This window comes from Urocitellus parryii, chromosome 6 (genome assembly GCF_045843805.1).
Source record: "Urocitellus parryii isolate mUroPar1 chromosome 6, mUroPar1.hap1, whole genome shotgun sequence".
NCBI classification, from domain to species: domain Eukaryota; kingdom Metazoa; phylum Chordata; class Mammalia; order Rodentia; family Sciuridae; genus Urocitellus; species Urocitellus parryii.
This window is the reverse complement of record NC_135536.1, coordinates 175,166,323-175,194,018: the sequence shown is the minus strand read 5'-3', so window position 1 is coordinate 175,194,018 and position 27,696 is coordinate 175,166,323. Positions and strand designations below refer to the sequence as shown.

Sequence of the window (27,696 nt, the reverse complement as noted above, 5' to 3'; positions counted from 1 at the left end):
ATCATTCATTTAAAAAAAAAAAAGGATGGGGATGCACCTAATTGGTAAAGTACCTGAGTTCAATTCCTAGAGCAGAAAAATAAAATACGACTAGCGAACAGATAAGATTAGAAGTCACTGACTGGCATCAGGTTGAGAGTTTGGAACAGCTACTAGGGCAGCATGCCAGGCATGGATGGAGAATAACTGGTTGGCACTTAATAGGGGCAGATGACTGAAGGCTAACAGCATTTGCAGCTGTCCCAGAAATGGAAGAGATGCTCTCCTCTGGGCACATGGGTGCACACCTGTAATCCCAGCAACTCAGGAGACTGGGGAAGAGGATCGTAAATGTTAGGTGCCAGCCTGAGCAATTTAGCAAAACCATACCTCAAAATTAAAAATCAGAAACAGCTGGGGATATATATAGCTCAGCAGTAGAGTTCTCCTTGGTTAAATTCCCAGTACCCCCAAAGAGAGAGAGAGAAAGAGAGAGAGAAAGCAGCAAGAGAGATGCACTCCTCATTCCCATCCAGCCTTTCATGTCAAGCAAGTGAATCTTAAGGCCAAGATGTCCAATTTTGGAAGAACAATAACCCAAATGCTCACTCACCCTGACCCAATTTGATTTCTCCAGTTAACTACACTGGCTGACAGGGAGCTATCAGCTTTCAACTCCCATTTAATGTGAGACATCTTGGCAGCTGTCCCTGAGTTCAAGATAGCTCCTCTATGAAGCTGCTGTGGAACTCTTAAGGGCTTCCACCTAAATGGTCACATTTAGAACAGGGAAATAAGAGGATTCCACATGAAGAACATAAATGGAATATCAGAATCCAGCCCACAAACCACAACCACACAGCCATTTTTCATCCAACATGAGATATTCTTTTTATTAATGAGGTTGAACTTACAGCAAAGAGTGACAGGAGACAGTACAAATAGCCAGGACAAAATACAAAACAATCCATAGGACAAGTACAGGTACCGCCCAATAAGAACCACGGAAAATGCCAGGGAGCCCTATGATATAAAGCAGGATTCACCCAAACCTAAAGGCCCCCCAGGTGGGACAGCAAAAGGCACATTGGCTCTCTAACACCCTCTGCATGAGCTCCACTTATATGAAAAGAGGAAGGCAACAAGAACATTATGTTTGAGAAGGGAGACTCACAAATCCAGGCTTCAGAGCAAGCCTGAACCTGATGTAACCTCTGCACAACCTTGGTCCATGGCACAACAGCAGGGCATGTTGGTGAAAGTCAAATCTCTTAATAGAGATTTCAAACAGGGACATGGATCCAGATCTTAAAAGATCACACATTTAAACCAGGAAAATCATACTCAATGAGAAACTGAATGTTACCAAAATGCCAATCAATCACCAGACAAAACATTCTCCCTGACCTAAACAGAGAACACCAACATACCAAAATAATTTCTGCTCCCATTCATCAATAATGGAGACAAAGAAAGTCGGTGGCATAAGCCTGTGATCCCAGTGACTTGGGGGGCTGAAGCAGAAGGGTTGCAAACTTAAGGCCAGCCTTGACAACTTCATGAGATCCTGACTGAAAATAAAAGTAAAAAAGGGCTGGGGCTGTAGCTGAGGAATAGAGAGCCCTGGGTTAAATCCCAGAACCACATTTGGAAAAAGAGAGAGGGGGAAGGAGAAGAGAAACAAAAGGATTCTGCCATATTGTAAAACAAAGGTAAAGTGGTCAAAAGTCAAAAGTGCAGGTCCTTTTACTAGATGTTAATGAACTTAAGGATTAAAAAAAAAAAAAAAAGGTGGTTGATTGGTTAACTTTTTTCCATTGTTTTTTGGCTCAGTGAATTCATTTCTTACATGTTGGCTCACTCTCATCAATTCTACAGCAGTTTCTACATAATTCCAAGGACACACAATTACTAATCAAATGGTACCTATTTTTTCACTATAAACTATCTTTGCCAATATTTTTAATGGCTAAAATATGCTAGGTTCTGTCACAATTAATGTACTTTCCCCTCCCTGAGAGGAAACATGGAAAAAAAACAGAAAACTCCAATAACTCAACAGAAAAATAAGCAGAAGGGAGGGCATTTAGAAGAAAAAGCTCCTAGATAAACCTCTGCACAAAAATAATTGTAGAATAAAGTTTAAAAGTCCTACTTGAGATTAATTCAGGCATCACTTGCTAATGCTAAGGAAATACTGAGGGGTGTTAATGGAAGGAAGCTACTATTAACACAGCTAACTCCCCTCCAGCAAGCGTCACCTTGGACTACCACTTGGCAACACCACCATGCTGTCCTCTCAGGCTTTGCGAATTTTAAGGTGCCCAACTTGAGTCCTTCAGTTCTATGTAATCTGTCAAAAATTTTAAGATGTAATCTGACAGGCAGAAAGGTTTTTGTTTTTTTTTAAAGGTAGTCTTTGACTGCTAGAACTACAGGGGACCCTGAAGATTACTATCAAGATCACACCTTTAGCTGGCAGTAAAAATGAGGTCAACTCTGCTCATGTGACCTTTAAAACAATGCTCTTAACTGGATATGGTGACTCCTGCTTGTAATCCCAGTGACTTGCGAGGCTGAGGCAGGAGAATCTCAAATTCAAGGCAAGCCTCAGCAACTATGCATGGCCCCAAGCAACTTAGTTAGACATCCTAACTCAAAATTAAAAATAAAAAGGGCTGGGGATGTAGCTCAGTGGTAAAGTGCCTCTGGGTTCAATCCCCAGTATCAAAAAAATTAAAACAAAATAATGCTCTTCCTACCACACTACCAAAGAGAACTCTGACCTGGTGCCAGTGGCTGGCCTGTAGTCCCAGCTACTCTAGAGGCTGAGATGGAAGGGAAGACTGCTAAAACCAGGGAGTACAAAGGCAGCTTCTTGGGCCGTGTCTCAATTAAAAAACAAAAACAAAAAAAACAGACCGTGTCTCAATTTAAAAAAAAAGAAAAAGAAAGAAAGAAAAAGAAAAAGAAAAAAAAAGAAAGAAAACTTTTGGGTGTCCCAAATATTCGAGAAAAGCAGAGGCCCAGTAGTTGCTTTAATTAAAAAAAAAAAAAAAAAGTGCTTCTTAAAGCTTGGGAATATTAAGTCAGCCACAAATCCTTAGGACTTTTAGTCCTAATGTTTATTTCATCCCACATTAAATTTCAAATCAGGTTTTAGAACTGATAAAAGGGGAGGGGCAAATTGAGTGAGCCTGTAACTACCTGCAAAAACACAAGGCTTGCCAGCTGGCATGGAGGCACATGCCTGTAGGCTGAGGCAGGACGATCACAATCTCAAGGCCAGCCTGAGCAATCAGAAAGACCCTTGTCAAAAAAGAAAATTAAATTTTTTTTTTAAAAAGCACATAAGCTTATTCCATTCTACTAGGCAAGATTTAAAACTTCAAAGTAAAAACAGCAATCATGTATAATTTTATGTCTAACTCTACATTATTTTGTAGAAAAACATAAAATACAAAAAAAGAGACTATCAGGTTAGAAAATTCTAAAATGCTAGACAGCCTTGAGGTTGTGTTGGATCTTAAAATCACCAGACCTACTTCCGAATGTGTAAACGGGTCCCATATGAGAAACAAACAATGGAGAAACAAGCACAAATAGAAAGAAATCTGAAAATCATTCAAGTTTAGATGGGATAAATCATGACAGGCCTTTGGTAAAACTCATTTAGATTCTTGCACTAAATGATGATTTGGGAACAGATCTTACTAGAGGGCTCTCCCTGAAGCTTGTAACCTATGGGAAATGGCCAAAGGCATGTTATTTCTATTTGCTATTTCTCCTGTCAAAGCTTCTTCCTACAGAGTTAAAATCTAAGTACTTTAATTAAAATACAAAAATTATACACTTATGGTTTCACTATTAAAACTTTTCCAAATATTCCACATGTAAGACATGCAACAGATGCTAAGAAACATTGTGCTTTTCTTTGAATCAAAAATGTCCTCTAGGTTTGGTGGCACACATCTGTAATCCCAGCTACTTGGGAGGTTGAGGCATGAGTATCCCAAGTTCAAGGCCAACCTTGGTAACTTAGAAAGACCCTGCCTTAAAATTTAAAAAAATAATAAAATAAAAAGGGTTGGGGGTATATCTCAGTGATAAAGCACCCCTGGGTTCAATCCCCAGTATGGGAGTGTGGGGGAGGATGTCCTTCATCTGACAAAAATTAGCCTCTAACAATAATATCTGCTAAAAAGTGTTCATTCTCCCACTCTTTCTTGTTTCAGCCTCCTCTTGGCTTTTATACATTTAAACTTTATGAACCAAACAAAATTTCACCTCCGTGAGCCAATGAAAAGTCATCATCTGCAGATCCAGGAGGCAGAGTCTAAGGAAGACACCGGCCTCAATTTCTGGCTTTCCCACAACACTGTTATCTTCATATATTTTGGTAAAGGCCAAAGGGGGGCTCGAGCCATAGACCCTATTTATATGTAGTCCGCCTACTTGTATGTGTGACCTTAAACTTAATTTCAATACTCTATATTTCAATTTGTGAATCATCCATAGGGTTAAGTTTTAAAATAGCATATCTACCTACCAGAAACTAGTAAGAGTCATAAAGCCAGCTTTTAAGAATTACCCTGAAGGACTGAATCTCACCTATCAAAAATTTCCCACATGTCATTCTTATACCAGAACTGAAAGCTGATCTAAAGACATCAGTAGTCCATGGGACAAATTACTCTTCCTCCTCTGCTCATACCTGTGCCCAGCCAACCAACCTTATCAACAGTTCCTGCAAACTGCACAAAAACATTTAAACTAAGCCAGAAAAAGTAAAGGGAGAATATTTCCCCCCCCCCCACTTTCAGTGCTGGAAATCAAACCCAGGATTGGGCATGCTAGGCAAGCTCTCTAACAGTGAGCTACATCCCCCACCCGTTCAAAGAAATTTTTTAAAAGTCAGTCAAGGTATAGATTTCCAAACTGCTAAAATAGATATTTTACAATTCTAAATCTATTTCTTGAGGCCATTTACAAAATTTTAGGCTTTGGTGGGCAGCCTGATTTGCTTTTGATTGGTCACTGCACTAAGAACTGCCTCTTCCAACCTCAGAAACGTGCCCAAGAAGGCATCTCCACTACACAGTCGGCACCAAGGAGCCTCCAATGCAAAAGACATGAGGCCTATTTAAATTTTATGAAAATAAAACAAAGATTTAAAGTTCTAGATTAAGAAACCTAGAAATTTGACTCTAAAGCTAGACCTGCTCACTTAGATAACCAAATTCATGAAGCTTCTTGACTACAGCCCAACTCCAAGGAGTAAGGTAACAATACTTTGCAAATCAGAGTAAGCCAAAGAGGAAGCAGAGGAATCCTCATAAGTTAAAGCTACATAACAATTCAGCTGAAGTCATCTAGGTTAATGGTTCTAACTACAGTCAAGTTCAGTGTACAAGTACGAAATTCGCCCTTGGGCTTGCATACTCAAGTTACACTTTCATACTTTCAAAAACTGAGTAAAAAGCAGCAAATGTCATAAAGAAAGTGAACATGAACTCATCCAATTTTGAAATTTTATTAATTAAATGAGTGAATTCAAAGTATAACATAACATATTAATGACAGCAAGAGTACTAGGTCAGAAAAATGGTGATTCATGGACACTGACCACAGGCTAAAGTTCATCATGGTTCAAAGCAACAGTGAGCTACATCTACTCTCTGCTGGTGACAGTCAGATTTGGGTCAACCACATGACAGCAAGCTAATCTGACCAGGCTGATCAGGTTTATGGCCTGGGTTTCATTTGAAAAGGAGCTCCTCATACATCTTATAGAACAATCCTTAAAGAAAAATTTTAGTAGAAAATTGCCTTGGTTAAAGCAAACTTCCTTTTTACAACTATATTACATCCTAGAAAGTAATCCTTGAGGAAAATATGATTGTTTTTTGAAACCAATAAACCTGAGTCACTAAATCTTCATTTAAAAGAAAATGGTAAAATGTGTGTTTAGACCTCAATTCCACTTAGGGAAAAAAGGGATGAAAAATCATAGTTTGAAGACAGAAAAGAGCTGGACTTGTCAATACCACTAAGCTGAAAAAGAAACATTAAAAGAACTTGTTACTCATTTTAGAAAATACCCAAAGCTTATCTTAAGGAACCCCCTTCTTGAATTTACAAGATACAAAAACCCTGTTCTAAACTTTTTCTAATCTACAATTTCAGTCTGAATCTCAAGTATCCAGACCATAAATAAATACCTCTTGTCCGTACAGAACTTTCTAATACTGCTGCTGCTTTTCTGGTCCATCAGCTCAGATCCCAACAAGCACCCTCTGAAGAATGCACTTCAGCCAACATCATCATCCTTATTTTGCAGATAAGAACAAGAGAGTTCAATTAACTTAAAACTCAAAAGGGTAAAAGACTCAAATCTGATGTTTCCTCTGCCAGAATTAAAACTTAAAGTTGCACACATTTACGTAAGGCCCAAGAACGAGCCGGACTACTAGCTCAAACATAGGTCACGGAGATACATAGTAGAATGTAGATTTCCAATCTTCAAACTCCCCAGAAGACTCTGAAATCCATCAGACAGAGACCATCAGCCTAAGGAATGGATCTTGAATCCAAATCTAAGCAGAGAACCCATTTGTTGCTCTGTCCTCCATGCAACACAGAACTTGCCAAGCAACCAAGCAGCTCACTTGAGTTTACCACACGAGTATTTTAACCTATTATTAGTCACACCAAGACTTCATGTGCCTTAACCTAAAGAGCCAAATCAATGGGCTTAGGTCACAGGTACAACCAACTTACTTGGTGGCTTCACTCCTTACCAAGTAACTTAGTTGACAGCACCCAAGAGTATCTTCACAAACTCCATGCATTCCTGGCGGTATCTTCTCGTAGATTATGAACACCAAGGGTTTCATATTCCTTTTGAAGGTGTGTAGCATTTCAAGGAAGGTATCATATCATTAACTTCCACAGAAAGTAAGGTGGTACAACCCTAATCAAGATGGATTTTTCAGAGCACCCAGAATTATGGGAGGTAAAGATTACATAAGTAACTACCTTCCAACCATTTAATTTTATTTAGCACTGAAAATGGCAATAAGTTGCCTTTTGAACTCATTTCTAAGGGTATAGAATTTTTTAAGGGAGGGAAAAAAATGGTGACAACTTGATTATTTTATAGACTGAGATTGTGTTAAATTGTCTTTAAAACATAATTTCAGGGAAAAAAAAAATATATATACATATCTATATCTCATCCCTGTGGTCATCCACCAAGTTTTATCCTGATAAATTTCTCAGGTGGAAATGGCCTGAAGAAGGCTTCAAAGCAGTTAGGCTAAGCTTGGGCTTCTGGGAGGAAAAATCTCTCACAATAATGGGAATTTAAGAAAGTAGGACACTAAGAAATATACTGTGAATGCAGAAAAAGGAAGTAGGCTTAGAAATTAGCACATTTAGTGTGTGTGTGGGGGGGGGGAGTGGGGAATTTGAAAATACCAGTCCTAATTTAAGAAAGAAGTACAGGTACCTTATCTTATCTATAGAACCTAAAAGCTTATACCCAGGGCAAGACAAATTTCAGAAGACATGACACTCTTGAAATACAGAATTTTATTTAGAAACTGTTTAAAAGTAGAAAAAAACCCTGTCAAGAAAGACCAGGTGGAAAATGGGTTCCCGACAAAATGGAATTTTAGGGCAACAAAAGTCTAAAAGGCCACAAAAGAGAAATAGCACCACTGTCATTTGAACAATGGCTAGTTACTTGCATTTTTTGGCATTGTTAATCAATGAGTCTGGGTTTTCCTCTGAATTCCACACAGAGCATGCACTACACAGCAATTTTATCATAAAATACCTGTTTTCTACACACATTTTAGGACAAGCTACCACCATAAACAAACCAATACAAACACATCAGGGGCTGAACAATCTCAGTAGTGGGTAACATACATTTTGCAGAATTCTGCCAAACAAGGGATTGAATAGGCCATGGGCAAAGCAAATAAAAAAGAGTTAAGGAATGAAATATTTTAAATATTAATAATTAATTCAGACATGGTACTGTATTTTCTGCAAAAGAAATTAACATTTAGTAACATACTAGTGAATTTTATCTCCAAAGAGATTAGTGCACTGGCAAAGTATTCGGGTAACAGTGGAGAGCCATGGACAGCAGATACCGAAAACACCCCAGCCTTGTAGATCCCAAGTTAACGATGGCCTTCACTGATCACTCCCTTTGCTAGAGATCCAGCAAGAGCTTGCAGCATGATCATCTGCCTGCTGTACTTCCAATGCTAAGCAGCAAACTTAAGGAGCCAAAGAGGAGTCCCCAGGGGGCAAGGGGACAGAGAAGAGAAACATGTTAAATGTAAACTTTAGTAAAACAGGACACAACCCCCATCCAAATCCCAAGGATGTGGGTAATTCTCCAATAGTAGTTATTAGATTAAAAACTGGACACACCTCATTTTCCTCAACACATAGAAATTTCAGGAATAAATGGAAAAATCATCAGAGAAACACTCAATGAAACACTCTTCACCTCAAACATTTCAGGGCTGAATTACCTTCTATTCATCCAGGCAACCAAGCTGTTTGCTTTTAGCAGGGATGCAACTGGTCAATGACACAAAATGGTTTTACAGAGCAATTGCTTAAACTTTCCTTTTGGGACAAAGCCTAGGCCTGCAGGGATTCAAGCAACCCCACAAGGCCTGTGACAGCAGGTTCCAAATGTTCTGAGGTCTGGACCTTCCTTCCCAGATACAATTTGTCAGACACATAAAATCTCTTGTCATGTTACATTTTATATTTTGAAATATGGAAGCATATTTTAAATACTCTTAAGGCATTTATTTATTAAAACGTTCTCTGCCAAGACTTCACATTAGGTTAAAACTCAATTCAGTCTTTACTGAAGTCACCACCTCAGTGTATTACATAAAAACACATTCTCCAGCAATCAGTGTGACCAGCATTCCACATCGTGAGCCCCATAGTCAGCCTCTTTGATCCCCAGGTGAACGAACTAGATGTTAATACTGCTCTGCTACAAGGTAAAAGCTCCTAACTCAAACTTATTGGAAAAGGAGTGAAACTTCTGCAAAGTGCACTTTTAAAAAGAGGTACTTTTTGCTTATGAAAAGAAACCAGTGAATCCTCTAAGAATAATAAAAGGGAGTATTTTACAGTTAAGCACATGATTTGGAGTGAAGAATTCGGATGTTGCTTTGCTGGTCCAGGCTGTTAATACTCTTCTTGTTCCTCCTGTGGGCCCCCTTCATCAGGTATCACAAAGCCTTCCTGAAATGGGAAAATGAGAGGGGAAAGCTATTACTCAACAATGAATGATCACTTTCTACTGTGGGTCACTTTCTTCATATTTAAAGCCTTTCCAAGTAAGATGTTCTTCCTATTTCTACCACACACTTGACAATCACACAGGCCAAGTCATCTCTATTTTATTTCTTGAACAGTAGAACTGTATTTTACAAAAAGTCAAAACTAAGTACAATTAAATTAATGACGTAGGAAAATCAAGTGTGGGGAAAAAAAAAAACAGACTCATGGCTTCCATTTCATACCCAATGCAGAGCATTCCCCATATACTTATAACAGAGAATGGATACACTACTGCACCATGATAATTAACTTCTCAGTTGGCATGAAGGTACACACCTGTAATCCTAGCTTCTTGGGAGCCTAAAGCAGGAGGACCTTAAAATCAAGGCCAGGCTGGGCAACTCAGCTAAGACCTCGTCTCCAAAAAAAATTTTCAAGAAGGGCTAGGGATGTAGCTCAATGTTAGAGCACCAACTGAGCATGTTTGAGGTCCTGAGTTCAATCCCCAGTATCTTCAACCATCTTTTTTTTTCTTACACTAAATCTCTAGAGCTGAATTAAGATGCACATCCACTAAAATTATAAGCTAGACCAAAGGACCTATACCTTCATCATCTTTATTTTCATTATTCAGTACACAACAAGTCCTAAAGATTTACTGAACAAATTATCAACTTTTTTATCATCTGGCTTAATCCCTCACAATTCACAAGACAAGTTTAGAAGACAGTCATAATAATAGCATTATTATTAACTTATATTTGTATAATGTTATACATACTACAGATAGTTAAGTAGTGTGGTCCTACAGACCTTGCTAGGCATGCAGAAATATAAATACACCTATTAAACATATTTAAAGCCTTTCCAAGGAAGATGTTCTTCCTATCTTACTTGGAATATCCTAGATATCAATAGATAGATAGTTATCAAATCCTAAATCTACAGAAAATCAGACTTCTCCAATCAGCTAACGTGTCATAACTAAAACAGCAGGTTTGGCTGAGTAATAAACAAGGATGCAAAAAAACTTGATCACAAAGTACTTTCAGGGAATGGGTACCAGGGCAAGCTCCTTGGAGGGAAGGGAAAAAAAGCACATTTTAGACAACTGGGGGCGCAGACAGTGAAAAAGGACCAATGGCATGCCTGGGGTCCTGAAGGGTCTACCTGAGGGGTACAAGCTACAGAGAGTGGGATGGAGGTGAAGGGTGCTTCTGGATGATGTATTTTGTGGCTTATCAGTGACTACAATCTATAGGAGGCAGGTAAAACAGCCACCTCCTTGTCCTATTGCTTCCTCTAAGGCTCACTGACCTCAAGGCAGAGGTGCCCTGTACTTTAAGGAATCAAAGATGAAGTCTTTTTATGAAAGCTACCTGGAACACAATAGGAATTAGCACAAAGTTTGCTGAAACCAACTAATCTTATTTCCCCTTAGGAGGCAAAATGGAAAGAAAATGTGTCAACACATACGTCTGTGGCATAGAGAATGTCTACAATCCTTTGTAATACAGGGTCGTTCTCCCCCTCGTTCTCCTGGCAAATCAATTCAATGTTCCTTAGCTTTCCAAAATAGAAATCTCTCTCCTTCTCCAAGTCTTCAACAGTAAGTTTCAACACGTTGACCTATGCAAGGTATTGAAAAGGGAGAGAAATCTAGCGTTAGTGCAACAATAAAATATCACTCAAACTTTTAACCCCAAAGATGTTATGGTATTCAATCAAAGTCAAACAGACAGAAAGCCAGTTCATTTTAATATCAATTTTGTTCAGTTCCACATAAGTATTACGTACTTGTTCAAGGAAACCTTGAACATAAAAGCAGGGCAGACTATAAGATTATACTTTGAAACTTACAGGAACTTCTCAAGGAGAAGTATCAAGAAGAAAAAAACTAAGGAAGTGAAGTGTGAGGCAACCCAGGCTGGCAAGGTGGCTAATAATCACAAACTGAGTCCTTACCAGAGAAATGGTCAATCATGTCCAAGTCTGGCTACATGTGGAGGTCAATGGCAAGGGATGACTGATCCCCCTCCAGCCTCACTGAGGGGCTGATTCCCACAGAGGTTATTAAAAAATAAATCTCAACATTTAGGTCAGGACTCTACCTAGCCAAGAGCAATAAAAGACACAATAACTCCCACAGTCCTTTGTGTACTTTAGACATGGTGCATCTTCATTTCAGTGTATTCAAATCTATGATGAGTGAATTTTTTTGGTGGGGGGGCATGGGGGGACCCAGGGGTACTTAACCATAGAGCTACATCCCCAGCCCATTTTTATATTTTAATTAGAGACAGGGTCTCAATGAATTGCTTAGGGCCACATTGCTTTGAACTTGCAATCCTCCTGCCTCATCCTCTCAAACAGCTAGGTATACAAGCGTGTGCCTCAGCAACCAGCTGATAAATGAATTAATTTAATTCTCACTGAATGAAAATTGCATGGCATACCATGCAGCATAAAGCCTTCATAAAACCCTCAATCTAAAGGTTAGGGCCACAAAGCAACATGGAAAGCCAAACCAGGAAATTAAAGGTGCAGGATTGAGAACAATCTGAGCGGCAGCAAATTCTGAAAGTACCAGAAGGCACCAGAAATGATTTGAGTCCGACCTTCTCAATATATAGACACAAAAGCAGAAGCACACTGCTGATCTAGCATCCCCATAGTTAGACAAAATTGAGGGGATCAGTCCCCATCCGAGTGGAAGGAAGCTCCCCTTCATAACCTGCAGTAAAGTAGCATTCAAAGAGTTAGGGGTGTGGCTCAGTAGGACAGTGTTGCAGACCAACCATGGGCTGTGTGAGCTGTGAGCATTCTGAACACACAAGCGGAATGTTGCTGCTCTGTCTGGGCTGTTGTGCACGTATGGGTCCTTTTTGCTTGCTCTGCCTTTAATTCCACACAGCACCTAAGATGGGTGTGACCTGCCAAGATGTTAACCTACTGACCACCAGACATCACAAAGCTAGACTCTACCCCCTGAAATTTGATCCCTTGCCTCATTTGGGTGGAACTTTCTCAAGTGCCTTCCCCTCGATAAATAAGATGATTTCAGGCATGCGCCCTCTTTTTGTCTGCCTCTCTTGCTTCCTTTGTGGGAGCTGGGGCTGAGGAGCTGTCACTGGACCCTAAGAAAAAGGTACTTTCTGTGTGTGATTATTTAGTGCCAACTCAAATTCACTTGGAGTGACCCTAAATGATTTAGTCGCATATCACACGCAGCAGGACAGCAGCACCTGTCTAGCACATGCAAGGCCCTGAGTTTGATACCCAGAACCATAGAAAAAGAAAAGGTGTGGGGGGAGCATTCAGAGACGAGGAGCAGGCTACTAGGAACACAAAGCCCTAACTTCAAAATTCACCATCAAAGTCTTGAACAGACAAAACCAAAATCAAGATTCTAAAGAACCTAACACCATTCCTCTATCAATCACAGAAATCACTTTCAAAAATAATTTAAGCCAAGTGCAATGGCACATGTCTGTAATCTCAGTGACTCAGGAGGCTAAGGCAAAACGATCTCAAGTTTGAGGCCAACTTGGGCAACTTAGCAAGACCCTGTCTTTAAAAAAAAAAAAAAAAGATATAGCTCAGGGGAAGAGGACTCCTAAATTCAATCCCAGTACCACTACACAAAAATAATAAAAACTTTAGATGCCAATAAAATACTACCATTGCCTGGTGGCAAGCAAAGCTAAATCACCCTCTTCCATCTAATCTATCCCATTTCTACCTTTGCAGCAGCCTGCAAAAACCAACAGCCATCCCAAGGTTTGGGGTTGTGGCTCAGTGGTAGCATGCTCACCTAGTATGCATGAGGCACTGGGTTCGATCCTCAACACCATATAAATATAAAATAAAGATATTTTTTCAACCTAAAAATACTAAAAAATAAATTAAAAAAACAACAACTAACAGCCCCAAAGTGGGACACAAGAAAGAGATAAGGACAAAAGTTGAGTAACCCCAGCAACAGAAAGTTGCCTGAGCTTCAGTTCTACAATCTAAGAGAAGGTAACCTTAGTGACCTAGAAGAAAAGTCAAAATAGTCTAAAAAGGCAATATTAGCATCAAATCCCCACCTACACACTCATGTTTCACTAGTGCCAACCATACAAACGCATTTAAATCTTCCTCTGTCCTACAAATCATCAAGGCCACCAAAGTAGAATCCAGCTTCTGGGTGCCCCCTGTAAGGCCAAATGCAGCATTTATCCACAACATCACTCAATAACTATGTATAAACAAGAAATAATATGTATGACTAAGTCACTAGCTTTCATGTGGTACTCCTCTAATGCTTATTTATGAGGTTATTAAAAATCTGTGGCAGGCTAAGGGTGTTGCTCAGTTGTAGAGTAGTTGCATAGCCCACATGAGGTCCTGGTTTTATCCCCAGCACCAACAAAAATAAAATCCAGTAATCACTGTCACTTTTAAAACCTTTCCTTATAGTAAAGCAACAGCCACAACCTAGGAAGCCTAAGGAGAATGTTTTGGGCCTACGATGGCCAAAACAGTAGCCATCAGGCACATGGGGTTATTTGACATTTGGACAGCAGCAATGAGATGGTGTACTAAGTACACTTTTAGAGAGAGAGAATTTTTTTAATATTTATTTATTTATTTATTTATTTTTTTTAGTTATCGGCGGACACAACATCTTTGTTGGTATGTGGTGCTGAGGATGGAATCCGGGCCGCACGCATGCCAGACGAGCGCGCAACCGCTTGAGCCACATCCCCAGCCCCTAAGTACACTTTTAAAAGATCAAGTACAGATGAGACAATGTAAAAGATCTCAAAGTAACTTCTCCACAATGAGTTAAGAATGTGAAATCCCTAGCCAGGCAAATGTTGCATGCCTTTCCAGCAGCTTCAGAGGTTGAGGCAGGAGGATCACGAGTTCAAAGCCAACCTCAGCAACTAAGGCACTAAGCAACAGTGAGACCCTGTCTCTAAATAAAATACAAAGTAGGGCTGGGGATGTGGATGTGGTCTAGTGCCCATGTGGTCTAGTGCCCCTGTGGTCTAGTGTGGTCTAGTGTGGTCTAGTGTGGTCTAGTGCCCCTGAGTTCAATCCTCAGTACCAAAAAAAGGAGGAGGAAGAAGGCTACAAATTCAAATACTTTCAGGAAGGCCAGACAAATCATGTAAATGAGCCAAAAGTCAGTAACAGAGTGGGAGAAGGACTCTGGCAAACTGGAAAAGCCTAAAATTCTTCCTATAAATTAAAATCAGTCAATCAAACAAACAAACAAACAAAAAAAAACTCATAAGATGTGTAGGCCAAACAAAATACTTCTGTGGTAGAGATCAACCAACCAGCTGGGTATGAGCATTTGATCCCAGTCTTCCAGGATCAACTTTCAGCCACTGCATCCTAAGTCTCCCAAACCTTCTACAGCACTAAAGAAAGCACAGTCACACAGTTTCAAACCTTCCCCTAATACACCACAACCCCTCCCAACCTCAACTGCTGAAGTTCTCCTGCACTGGCCATCCCACCGATTCTCACTATCCCCTCAGGGAAGCAAGCCTCCCAGTCTCCAAGTACTCCCTCCTCTGCAAGACTTATGGCTCCTGCCTTCCAAAAATCTTCATTTTGTTTTGTTTTATTTTTTGGTATCAGGGATTGAACTCAGGGGTAGTACTTGACCACTGAGCTACATCCCTAGCCCTGTTCTGTATTTTATTCAAGACAGGGTCTCACTGAGTTGTTTAGTGCCTCACTAAATTGCTGAGGCTGGCTTTGAACTCGTGATCCTCCTGTCTCAGCCTCCCAAACTGCTGGGATTACAGAAGTGCACCGCCACACCGACCTTCAGCTGAGATTTTACTTCAGGATGGCACCACATATATCTTCTCCAACTATATCAAAAACCGCTTCTAGGGCTGGGATTGTGGCTCAGTGGTAGAGTGCTCGCCTAGCATTCATGAGGCACTGGGTTCAATCCTCAGCACCACATAAATGTAAAATCAAAATATTATGTCCACCTAAAACTAAAATATATATATATATGTTTTTTAAAAAAAGCTTTCTGTAAAAAGAAAAAACCACTTCTAGGCTGGGAATGTAACTCAGAGGTAGAACGCTGGCCTAGCATGTGCAAGGTCTTGGGTTCAATTCCCAGCACCAAAGGGGGAGAAAAAAAAACTTTTGGTCAGTTGAGAGTAGTACATATCTATAATCCAGCTACTCAGGAGGCTAAACAAAAGGACCCAAGTTCAAGGCCAACTGGGCAACTTAGTGAGACCCTGTCTCAAATTTAAATTTTAAAAAGAGCATTTGCCTAGCATTCACAAGGCCCTACATTCATCCCCAAGTTTTGTCAAAAAAAAAAAAAAAAAGTTCACTTCTAGGCCTAGGCCAGATATTCCATACCTTGTTATATTCTCTCTAATGCTTAGCAGCAATGTGTTCAGAGTAACTACAGTGAATAGTTACAATTTCCAATGGTAAGCACAAGAAAAAAACCTTCTGTATACCACAGGTAAGTCACACAACCTCCTCCTTCATTTCCAATTTAGCAGTGACTGACTGACCCAGGCTCTAAAGCCAGGCATACCTGAGTTCAAATCTTCACTCAAATTATTTAACTTCTTGAAGCCATTGTCAGCTGTAAAACCGTACAGATTTGTTGCAAAAATGAAATGAAAGTACTTAATACATGGCATAACCACTCCAAAAACATTTTAGTTATTTTTGTTCTGAACATTCTTAAGGTATTATTTCATACACAAGCCAAAAAACCCTGGTTCCTGTGAACTTTTAAAGAACACTGTAGCCAGGCATGGTGGTACACACCTATAGTCCCAGTGACTGAGGAGGCTGAGGCAGGAGGACTGCCAAGTTCAAAGCCAGCTTCAGTAATTTAGTGAGACCATGTTTCAAAATTTAAAAAAAAAAAAAAAATAGGGCTGAGGATGTGACTCAGTGGTTAGCATCTCTGGGTTCAATCCCAAGTACAAAAAACAAAACAAAAATAACACTGTCGAACTTACTCCATTCTATCTAAAATAAATATGGTTCAGACAAGAACCATAATAATCACTATTGCCTTTTATCCAGTGTCATCACCCCAATGGAGTTGATACCAAACACAATTCCAGATACCCGACTTAACATCAGCTCATGTAATCTATTGAGCTGCAGTAAACATACATACGAATTTAAATCTTGACTCTCATCTTTTTCTCTCCAACTGCTTTCTGCACATCCGTGCTACTAAAGAGAAAAGTCTCCTTTCTCTCCAGGACTTCTGTACTTTACAGCAACAGTGCCCAGATGGTGACTAAGTCAAAACAATCATCCAAAAGCAAAACAAAACATCTAGAAGGATTCATAAGAGAATGTTTAAAAGGCTAAAATTTGTTCTGATCCACAAAAACCTCTGATAAGTACCTTACCGACATTTAACCTGAAGATATTTCCAAATCACTGTACCGTTACAAACAGAATCTGAAGAGCAGTAGCCCTGTCATATCAATTTTACGCTTAATTCCAATCTCCAGAAAGTAACTCCCCTTTATCTTTCACTCTCTTAATCCCAGAGAATCCTAAGAGACCCCAGAAATATCCAACAGGATTCTTCTTTAAGAGTTCGTTTCCAACACAGGTTTCTATCATACCAAGAGAGCACAAAAATGCCTGACTCTTTCTCCACCCTCACCCAATCTTGCTCCCCACATTGCAGTCAAAGTGCTCCCTCACCTCAGGAAGACCGCCCTTGCAAGCAGGACAAGCTTCCTCCCCTCACTGCAGCAAGGAAGCCCCAGAGTGACTCATACTGTGGACACAGGAAGCACCCACCTGCTGCATCAATTCGGCTGCTTCATCATCGCCATTGCCTACACCAGGATTCTTTCGCACCACCCCTGGGCCAGCCTTAGGAGCCGCAGTAGTTCTCTGTGTTGAAATGGGTCTCTGTGGGGCTGAGAGAGGATTAGACATTTTTAATAGGAAAAAATTTTTTAAATATTTTTTTAGTTGTAGAGGGACACATATAATTTATTTTTTTATGTGGCATTGCGGCTTGAACCAGTGCCTCACACTTGCAAGCGCTCTGCCACTGAGCTACAGCCTCAGCCCCTAAGAGGAAAATTTTAAAAAACAAGTTCACAGGACAACAAAAGACATTCAGTGAAGGGGACCAACGTTAAGGAGCCCCACATGCAGGACCACACCCTACATTTGCCTAAAGTTGTTTTTATTCTGACAGCATAATTAAGTATCAATTTTAGCCACACTCTGTCATGCTTAGAACAAATCCAGTGAGGTCTTTTCTCTGCTGTGTGAACAAGAGAGTTATCTGAAAGAGGCACAGTACTTCTGGTGCATACAGACAATCCACTTTACCCCAGCTCCAACCAAATCTACAAACAGGACAGTTTCATGGACCAAAGGCAAACTTCACACCAATACATCACAACCCCACCTACAGCTGTATATCCTCTGCTCCCCATCTGCAAAACTAGATCCTCAAACTTCTTGGATTAAGAGAAAGAAGTCTGTAAGAATGGCAGAGCCTATTCTTACCACTATGACTTCAAACCTCTATCTCTGCCCACCTCCTAGAAGATTCTCAGAAGGGTCAGAAGAGAAACGTTTCTCACTGATGAGAATTTACAGACTTCTCTGAGTATTTATAGCCAAACACAGACAATGTAATAATACATTAACCCGTCTACAAGCTAAAATAATCAAGAATGAGTTACCTCAATATCTCATTCGTGATTTTACTTATTCATTTAGCAATTATTCTATAACATTACACCAGGCCTAGAAATATCTAATCTTCCTGGTACCCCACAGGCTTTTGCCCATAGTAATGGGCATTTCCTCTGGATGGCTCTCTCTACAATGTTTATCCTGAAAACTAAATGTTCACTGCAAGTCTCCTCTCAATTGTCAGCAACACCTGAAATATGAAATACACAAGGTAACCTAAGCAGGTGCCCATTCTGTACAGCTGAAGAATAAAAGCATGCAGTATCTGAGGAAACTGGAAACCTCATATACTGCTGATGGTACTGTACAAAGTTCAGCCATTTTAGAAAGCAGGCAGCTCTACAAAAGGTTAAGCATAATTACCATATGGCCCAGGAATTCTGCTCCAAGATATATACTCTTGGATATAAACCCAAGAGAAATGAGAACATGTCCACACAAAGAACTATACATGAATCTTGACAGCAGCATTACTCACAATATCCAAAAAGTAGAAACAACTCAAATGACCATCAGCTGACAAATTAATGAGGTACAATCATATAACAGAATATTATTCTACAATAAAAAAGAATAAAGTACTGATAAATGCTATAGCATGGATGAACCCTGAAAACATGCTAAGTGAAAAAGCCAGACATGGGCTGGGGGTATAGCTCAGTTGGTTGAGTGCTTACCACGCATGCACAAGGCCCTGGGTTCAATCTCCAGCACCTCTTGGGGGGGGGGGGGTTGGGGATGGGAAAGGCCAGACACAAAGACCACATATTCTATAGTTTCATTTACACAAAATGTCCAGAACAGGCAAAACAATAAACAGAAAGTAGATCAGGGGCTGCCTAGGGCTTGGGGGAAGGCAGAAGAGCTGGGAAATGAAAAGTGACTACTATTAGGAACACAGAATGTTTCTGTTTGGGGTGATAAATATCATCTACAATTGTCTGCTATAATGGTTACATGACTTTTTTTTTTTTTTTTTGGTAGTACTGGAGATTGAACCCAGGGGAACTCTACGACTGTGATATAACCCCAACCCTTTTTATTTTATTGTCAGACAGGGTTTCACTAAATAACCCAGGCTGATGTTGGAATTTACAATCCTCCTGGCTCAGCCTCCCAAGTAGCTGGATTACTGGCATTGTGTCACTGCACCCAGTCACAACTCTTCAAATGTACTTTAAAAAAAAAAAAAAAAAATTTAAACATTTTAAACAAGTGAAATATATAGCATGTGAACTATATGTCAACTAAAGCTATTTTAAAAGTACTTAATCTATCCTCTCTACCGGATGATCAGACTTTCTCAAGATACTGTGGGATCTTAACTAATATTCTTGTCATCTTCTGGAAAAGGAGGAATGAAGCACCTGTAAAACATATGCCATGCCCCAACAAATACATATAATCTGTGTATATACTACTGCAAAACATCTTGGGAAACCTATCAGCAAATACCGTCTTCAGAAATCTCTTAAAAAGCCCCTCCCCCTGCCTCCCAGAATATGTATCAGAGCAAGCTACAGCTTGCTCAGAGTTCAAGCCCTCAGGAGGCAGGGAAGTCAGGAGTAAGCACAAAACTATAGACTAGCCAGCAGGATGATAAAAACAGCCTATGACAACCCACCACCTAGAAGGCTCCTTTGGGTGCTAGAAATTCAGGAAATGCCTCTGTCTTCACCACATAGATAAAACTCTCTTATGTGAGCTGAGGGTTTCTATTCCACACAACTAAAGAGCTTTCACATAATAACATAAAGTAATTTGTTCAGGTCTCAAAAACAGCCTCTGGCCAAGGACTAAACTTCCCATTTTATAGAGGAAGAAACTATGGGGAAGAGGTGAAAGGGCTCACACAGGGTTGCACAGAACAAACACAATTTGCCTCAAGGCAGAATCAATGCTCTTGTCATATGCCAGGGATTATGCTTTAGAAGATTCCCAAGCCTATGTTTACTTAAAAACTTTAATTGAGATTCAGGTGTGTACACCTATAATCCCCAGATAATCTTGGGAGACCAAGGTAAAGGGACTACAAATTTAAGACAAGTCTTGGTGACTTAGCAAGACCCTGTCTCAAAGTTAAAAAAAAAAAAAAAAAAGGGGGGGTGGGGGGGGGGTCTGGGGATACAGCTCAGTGACAGAGCATCCCTGGGTTCAATGCCCAGTACTGCCAAAAAATAAAAACAAATAAATTTTAAAAATTTTTTTAAAACCTGGTTCGATATCAAATGAATGAATATCTGGAATACTATTATTATTTGGAAATGATGACTGGAGGCTTTTGCTTACCTGCACTGCTCGAGCTGAGAGGTTTCTTCGGTTTATTAAGAGCTGGAGCAACAAGAGAGGGAGCAACCGCGGTTTCTTGACCTTGTCTGGCAGCTACAGGGTCATAGTCTTTTCCATCATAGTTTGCATCAAAAAACTTCTTGAACCACTGCACGAACTCAAAATTATCCTGAAATTTTCCTTTTACTAATTTATCCACAGGAATTATCTGCAAAGAAAAAAAACCAAGACTGTTTAGCCCAAAGTGAAGCTTTTGGCACTCAATCTGTCCATGCCTCATTCAGTACAAAGTTCTGTCAAAGTGAAGAAAAATAATATTTTAGAGCTGGGCCTGGTGGTACACACCTGTAATCCCAGCAACTAAGGGCTAAGTAAGGCAGGAGGATTCCAAGTTCAAGGCCACCCTCTGCACTTAGTGAAGCCCTAAAGCAACTTAGCAAGACCCTATCTCAAAATAAGATACAAGATACAAAATACACTGAGGATGTGACTCATTGGTTAAGCACCCTTGGGTTCAATCCTCAGTACCAAAACATAAATTTTTTTAGAGAACTTGATGCCCCTGTAAGTTTACCAGCCAAGTTTTGTTCAGTTTGTTTTCAAAAGGGCTAGGGATGTGGGAACGTAGGATCAATCCCCAGCACCACCAAAAAAACCCAACACAAACTCTCTCACACACACACACACACACACACACACACACACACTCTCACATACACACACATGTGAGTACATATATAATTCCATAAAAAATAGAATAATTATTGTGTATAAACTACAACTATTTAAATCATGCCTAGGAACTACATGATGCTCTTATAAATGCTTATTTTACATAATATACACAAATGAAAGAAATAATTATTAAGACTGATTTCAAAATAAATAAAAACCAGATATAGGGCTGGGGATGTAGCTCAAGCGGTAGCACACTCGCCTGGCATGCTTGCAGCCCGGATTCGATCCTCAGCACCACAAAGAAAGAAAGATGTTGTGTCCGCCGAAACTAAAAAATAAATACTAAAAAATTCTCTCTCTCTTTAAAAAAAAAAAAAAAAAAAAAAAAGATATACCAGCAAGATACTTAGGGGGTATTATAAGTTTTACCAAACAAAAGTTATACTCCTAAAAATGGCTTTAAAAGATAAATCTGGTAACTCCTTAATTTTGCAATCTATTGTATGCTTGAGCTAATGAAATTTGGTGGACTGTTTCTGATACCATCAAATAATCTTGAGACAGCAGGGACTTCCCAGCACCCCCCAGGGATCCTCCTCAGCCTCTGCATAAAAAGGAAATATTTCTAGAATCTTCTCTATTAAAACTACTTATTCATATACAATGCTTTACTGAAATAAATCCAGAGATTACATTAAACTACTAGAGAATTTTTAAAAAGTTTTTTTTTTTAATTATTATTAACAAATATATAGGTTGGCCAGGCCCAGTGGTGCATGCCTGGAATCCCAGATGCTGAAGAGGCTGAGGCAGGAGGATTGCACTAAGTAATTCAGTGAGACTCTGTTTCTAAATAAAATACAAAATAGGGCTGGGGATGTGGCTCAGTTGTCAAGTGCCCCTCAGTTCAATCCCCGGTACCCACCCCACCCCCAAAAAATATATATTTGCTTCCAAATAGTTACTACATTCACAGATAATGAAGACAGAAGACGGCAATGTAGAGGTAGGACAGTACAGGGAAACTTCGTGTTCTATAAATTATGTTAAGTAGAGAAAAGATAGCTATATAAATTGGGAAAAGAAAAAAGAAACACCAAAAGTCATGGGCTACCATAAGTATCTTTAGTAACAATCATTAGTTAAAAAAATAATCTAAAATAAGGAATAAAATTTACTTACTTTGTCAACTCCCATCCTCTTAAAACCTGCTTGTAGTATTTTGAAGTTCTGGATATACTCATGTTCTAGCTTAGCTTGGAATTTCACTTTCTTCAAAGCAACAGAGCCCGGGAATAGCATGTCCATAAACTGACAATAGGCAGCTCCTGAATGAACAACAATACAAAAAGGCCATAAACACTACTATTAAAGAAACTGTGAACTTTTTCCCAAATACAACTTAACAAAAAGTTGTAAAGGGAACCTATAAATCCCAAAACTTCGCCAGAGTGGCAAACACCTATATAATCGAACAACTTGGGAGGCTGAAGCAAGTGGCTGAAGTAGGAGGACTGTGTTCAAGGCCAGCCTCAGCAATTTAGTGAGGCCCTAAACAACTTAGCAAGATCCTGTCTTAAAATTAAAAAATCAAAAAGGGCTGGGGTTGGTCAGTGGTTAAATGTCTCTGGATTCAATCCCAGGTACTCCCCGCAAAAAAACCTAAAAGCTTCATTACTTCTTGAGTTCAAAGTCAATTTTTAAAAATCTATTAACAACACTGGTTTTACCTGATAAATTCCACAACACAGTTGCAATTTGGAAGCCTATTAACAAGAAAAAGAATATCTATGAAATTTTAAAACTCCTATTTCTTATTAGAAATCATGATGACAGCCAGGCACAGTGGTACACACCTGTAACTTCAGCAATTAAAGAGGCTGAGGCAGGAGAAGCCCAAGTCTGAAGCCAGCCTCAGCAACTTATGGAGACTCTGTCTCAAAATTAAAAATGAAAAGGGCTGGGGATGTACCTCAGTGGTTAAGCACCCCTGGGTTCAATCCTCAGCACCGCAGAAAAAGAAAGATTGGAAAAAAAATTTAAACTGATATCCGAAAACTGTGACTCAAAACTACAGAAGCCAGAGACCAACCCACATCCAAGTAACCTCAATTCTCATCCAACTGTTCTTTTCCATATCACCAGAGGCCTTCACAGGATACAGTAGAGCTGAGTAAAGAAACAATTCCTAGCAGGGAACAGTGGTGCATGGTGTAATTCCAACAGAAGCTAAAGTAGGAGGATTGCAAGTTCAAAGCCAACCTCAGCAACTTAGCTGGCCCTCAGTAAGGCCTTGTCTCAAAATAAAACATAAAAATGGGCTGGTACACGCCTGTAATTCAGAAGGCTAATGCAAGAGGATTGCAAGTTCAAGGCCAGCCTCAGTAATCTAAGAGACCCTGTCTCAAAATTAAAAAGAGCTGGGGATGGGCCAGGGTTGTGGCTCAATGATAGGGCGCTTACCTAGCATGCCTGAGGCATTGGGTTTGATCCTGGCACCACATAAAAAAATAAACAATAAAGATTAAAAACAAAACAAAACAAAAGAGCTGGGAATATATCTCTGTGGCAAAGCACCTCTGGGTTCAATCCCCAATACCAAAAACAAGCAAAGAAAATAAAAAGGGTTGGGGATGGGGCTCAGTGATTAAGCACCCCTGGGCTCAATTCCCAGTACCAAAAAAGAAAACAAAAATTAAAGGACAAAGATTTATGTATAAAACTGATTATAACTGTATTCACCAGAGTAAAAAATGTTAAGTACCATACTTCTCACAGTAAGATCAACTACATAACTTTTAGCATAAAATCCTAACAAAAATTTGTTCCCCATTATTGAGTACTGAATCCAGCTCTACCACGAAGTTATATCCCCAGCCCTTTTTATTTTGAGACCGTATCTCACTGATTTGCCCAGGTTGGTCTGGAACTTCCAATTCTCTTACCTCAGCATCCCCAGTAGCTGGGCCACAATTAACAAAAAGTTGTAAAGGGAACCTATAAATCCCAAAACTTTTCTCTTACCTCAGCATCCCCAGGCATGAGCCACAATATGTGGTACTCACAGAATTTCATGCAATCATTCAAACTATGTTTGTTCACTTTGGAGGGGCGGGGACTCAAGATATAACATTTAATGAATACACAAGACAAAAAACATAACCATAAGGTATCTTTACATGTGTAAAAATATCTTAATACATATGCACACAAAAACCAAGAAAACATAAAGTATTAAATTAAGCCATAGGAATTTGTTTTGTAGACTAAAAATGATCAATAATGACCATGAGGGATGACGTAGAATGCATTATAGTTTTTCAATATTTAGCTATGTACTACAGTGAATATTATATTATATAATAAGAATTCAAAAAAAGGTTAAATTTCTGCCAGGCGCAGTGGTGCAGGCTGTAATCCCAGCTTCTGGGGAGGCTGAGGCAGGAGGATCAGGAATTCAAAGTCAGCCTCTGCAATGGCCAGGCGCTAAGCAATTCAGTGAGACCCTGTCTCTAAATAAAATACAAAAGAGGGCTGGGGATGTGGCTCAGTGGTTGAGTGCCCCTGAGTTCAATCCCCGGTACCAAAAAAAAGGTTAAATTTGTTAAAGAAAAAAGCTCATCAATGCTTTTTACAGGAAGAGTTGAAAACTCCTGGTCTATATGTCTCAACTGGGAAAAGAACAGGTGTGTAAAAGGGGCCTTCCTTCCAGTCTCTCTGACTTAATGACAATGTGACCAAGACAAGGGCAAATGCTGACAACACAAGCAGGACTAGAAGATTTCACTTTGGTGCCTCTGGCCCATCAATCTGCAGAATAAGTACAGGCCCACATAATCAATGGCTCAAGGACTCAGAGTGTAGGATATATTATGGCACTGACTGCCACAACGCCATTTTAACAGGCTCTGTGCTACAAGCAGAAACCACAACCCAAGAGCAGGATGTGCACCAGTGTCAAACGCTTGCTTATCTCAAGTGCACTGGCTCAACCTTTCTGGTCAGGGGAGTTAAATGAAAGCTGCAGCCAATAGTCTGCACAAAAGAGATGCTCACCTATCAGAAGACCAAAGTTTAAGAACTCTCAACGCTTTAATATTAACATACAGGAAACACACATGACTATTAAATTGAAAGTGTTCAAGGCTTCATGGAGTAGGTGAAACTTGAGTCATCTTAAATGATGAATAAAATCTGGAAAGAGAGGGCTGTGAGGAGTCATTAATAAAAACATTAAAATTCAAGCTCAGGATATTTCAACATGGGAAAAATACAATTTTGGTTTTAAAATAGGCAATAAAGTTGTACAACACATGTGTGCTTATACGTTAATTACAGCAATGATTTTCCAAGGGCAATAGACTAGAAATAAACTAAATATCCATTCCATCAATAGAAGACTGACACAAAGAAATCACAATAACACATAGCCATAAAAGAAAATACAGTGGCTTCTGAAATAGATAATAGCACAGTGGTTTTGGATTTTTTTTTTTTTTTTTTGCAGGGGAGGTGGGTGGGAGGGTACCAGGGATTGAACCCAGAGGCATTTAACCACTGAACTACATCCCCAGCCCTTTCTATTTTTTTTATATTGAGATAGGGTCTCACTAAGTTGCTTAGGGGTTTGCTAAATTGCTGAGGCTAGCTTTGAACTTGCAATCCTCCTGCCTCAGCCTCCTGAGCAGCTAGGATTAGAGGCATGTCCCACTGTGCCCAGCTTAGGACAGTGTAATTAAACACGCTATCAAAGGAGAGAACCCATACACTCAGCATACAGGTAAACAGCCATTTTTGCTTATACAAACACATACAGTACATACATACATACATACATAAAATTTAAAAATAAAAAGGGCTGGGAATGTAGCTCAGTAGTCAAGCACCCCGGGTTCATCCCTGGTACCCACCTACACCCCCCAACCCCTCAAAAAAGAAAGGCTGCAGACTGATGCAGTGTAAGAGGAGGAGATGGATAGGGAAGTTAGAAGGAACCCAGTATCCTTTTAGGAAGCCACTGTAGCAGTAGTGAGCTACTGGGAAAGGGGGTAGATCTCAAAGATCCTTCAGAAGACAAACAGAATTTGTAATTAGCTTCAAAAGATGTTACTTAAACACTAGGAGTAAAGCAGAATCATGTCCTTAAATGAATAGTACTTGGAAAAGGAAGCCACCTTGAGGAGAATACAAAGCTAGGATTTAGGTAATGAGAGAGGTAGGAAAAAATATACCAGACAGCAATACCAGCCCAGAAGGCAGCAGGGGAGGCCTGGTTAATGGCATGGTCAGAGTAGAAGGCCAAGGCCATTAACAGGCAGCACTAATAAAACTGACAGCTGCCTTATATGAACTCAACGGCCATCAGGGCCACACAATAAACTGGAAGAAAAGGAAGCTTATATACCCCTCCTATTTTTTGCAGAACAAGAACTATGAAGGAGGCCAGGTAGAGAGGGAGAATACAGAGAGGAGAATGGAGAACATTTAGTAAGGTCCCTCTGTGTACAAAGCAACATGCAGAATCTTTGAGAAAAATGCATTACAGTTTGACATGGAATGGAACTGGGAGGGCAGAGTTACGGCGAATGCAAACAGCAATCTCTTTCTGACAAAAGCAATTCCCCATCAAAATCATTCTCTGTGGTCAGATTTTTTCCTTGATCACTCTTTCCATAATACTTGACAACTGGGTCTCAAAGCAGGAAGTTGATAGAACAGTAAATCTGGTTTTTTCTTACATTCAAGGGAAAACTTCCTACTTTTTAAACTTGGAGAATTCTGGTCTACTTGATCATGTGTTTGTTAGTTATAAGATCAGGAAGGATGAGGCACCAGTAAGAACAGCTGAGGATCTCCCTTGGGTCTCAGAAAGCACGAAGAGTTGAGGAGTCTCCCCTTCCCTGATTCCAATCCCTGGTAGCAGGCCATCTTCAGGGCAGTGTTTACAGCTCATCCTGTTTCTCACACTAGAAGCAAGATCCAGTTTTCAAAACATCAACATGAAACAAAATGCATCATACTCTAAGAGAGATCCTACATGGCTTTCAAGAGGAAGGCTATTTATGAATGAGTAACCTTATTTACAAAACACAGAAGTATCCTTCACTTACCATTTTCTAACAGGGAAAAGTACTTTATCTCAGATAAGAAAAGTGGCAGACATCATGTAAAATTGAAACACCTCACATATTCTACAGTGAAACAATGTCATTGTAATTAATTACATGAAATTTAAATCTGTCTAATTCTCTTCCAAATGCTTCTTTAAGACATAACATGTAGCTGGGCGCTGGGGCTCATGCCTACATCCCAGCAGCTCAGAAGACTGAGGCAGGAGGATCAAAAATTCAAGCCAGCCTTGGCAACTCAGCAAGACCCCATCTCAAAAAAAGGAGAGAATGTGGCTCAGTGGTTAAGCACTCATAGGTTCAATCCATAATACCAAAAAAAAAAAAAAAAAAGACATAATATGTAAGGCAGTAGAAAGCATGTGGGCGTGGGCTGGATAGTCAGAAACATACACAGAAACATACAGATTGAAAACAAGGATCTGGAATGCACAAATTATGCCTCATGGGCAATCTTCCCACCTATAAATGAAGATGTGCCCTCTCAGAAATCTGCACTCATCTCCAGGGTGTGACACAGAATCAATACCTAAGAGCTATTATTACAGGGGAC

General features: G+C 39.8%; 1 protein-coding gene across 1 annotated transcript in view; it reads right to left on the bottom strand.

Annotated features, from left to right (window-relative positions):
* Window positions 1-7,354: 7,354 nt before the first annotated feature.
* Window positions 7,355-27,696, bottom strand: part of Mapre1 (microtubule associated protein RP/EB family member 1) — a 30,251-nt gene continuing 9,909 nt past the window's right edge. Inside the window, exons 3-7 of the mRNA XM_077799689.1 lie at window positions 22,198-22,343; window positions 20,338-20,545; window positions 17,131-17,252; window positions 10,786-10,938; window positions 7,355-9,270 (exon numbers count right to left, since the gene is read on the bottom strand). Of these exons, the coding sequence (XP_077655815.1) occupies window positions 9,214-9,270; window positions 10,786-10,938; window positions 17,131-17,252; window positions 20,338-20,545; window positions 22,198-22,343 (686 nt within the window). The 3' untranslated portion in view covers window positions 7,355-9,213. The remainder of the gene's footprint in view (window positions 9,271-10,785; window positions 10,939-17,130; window positions 17,253-20,337; window positions 20,546-22,197; window positions 22,344-27,696) is intronic.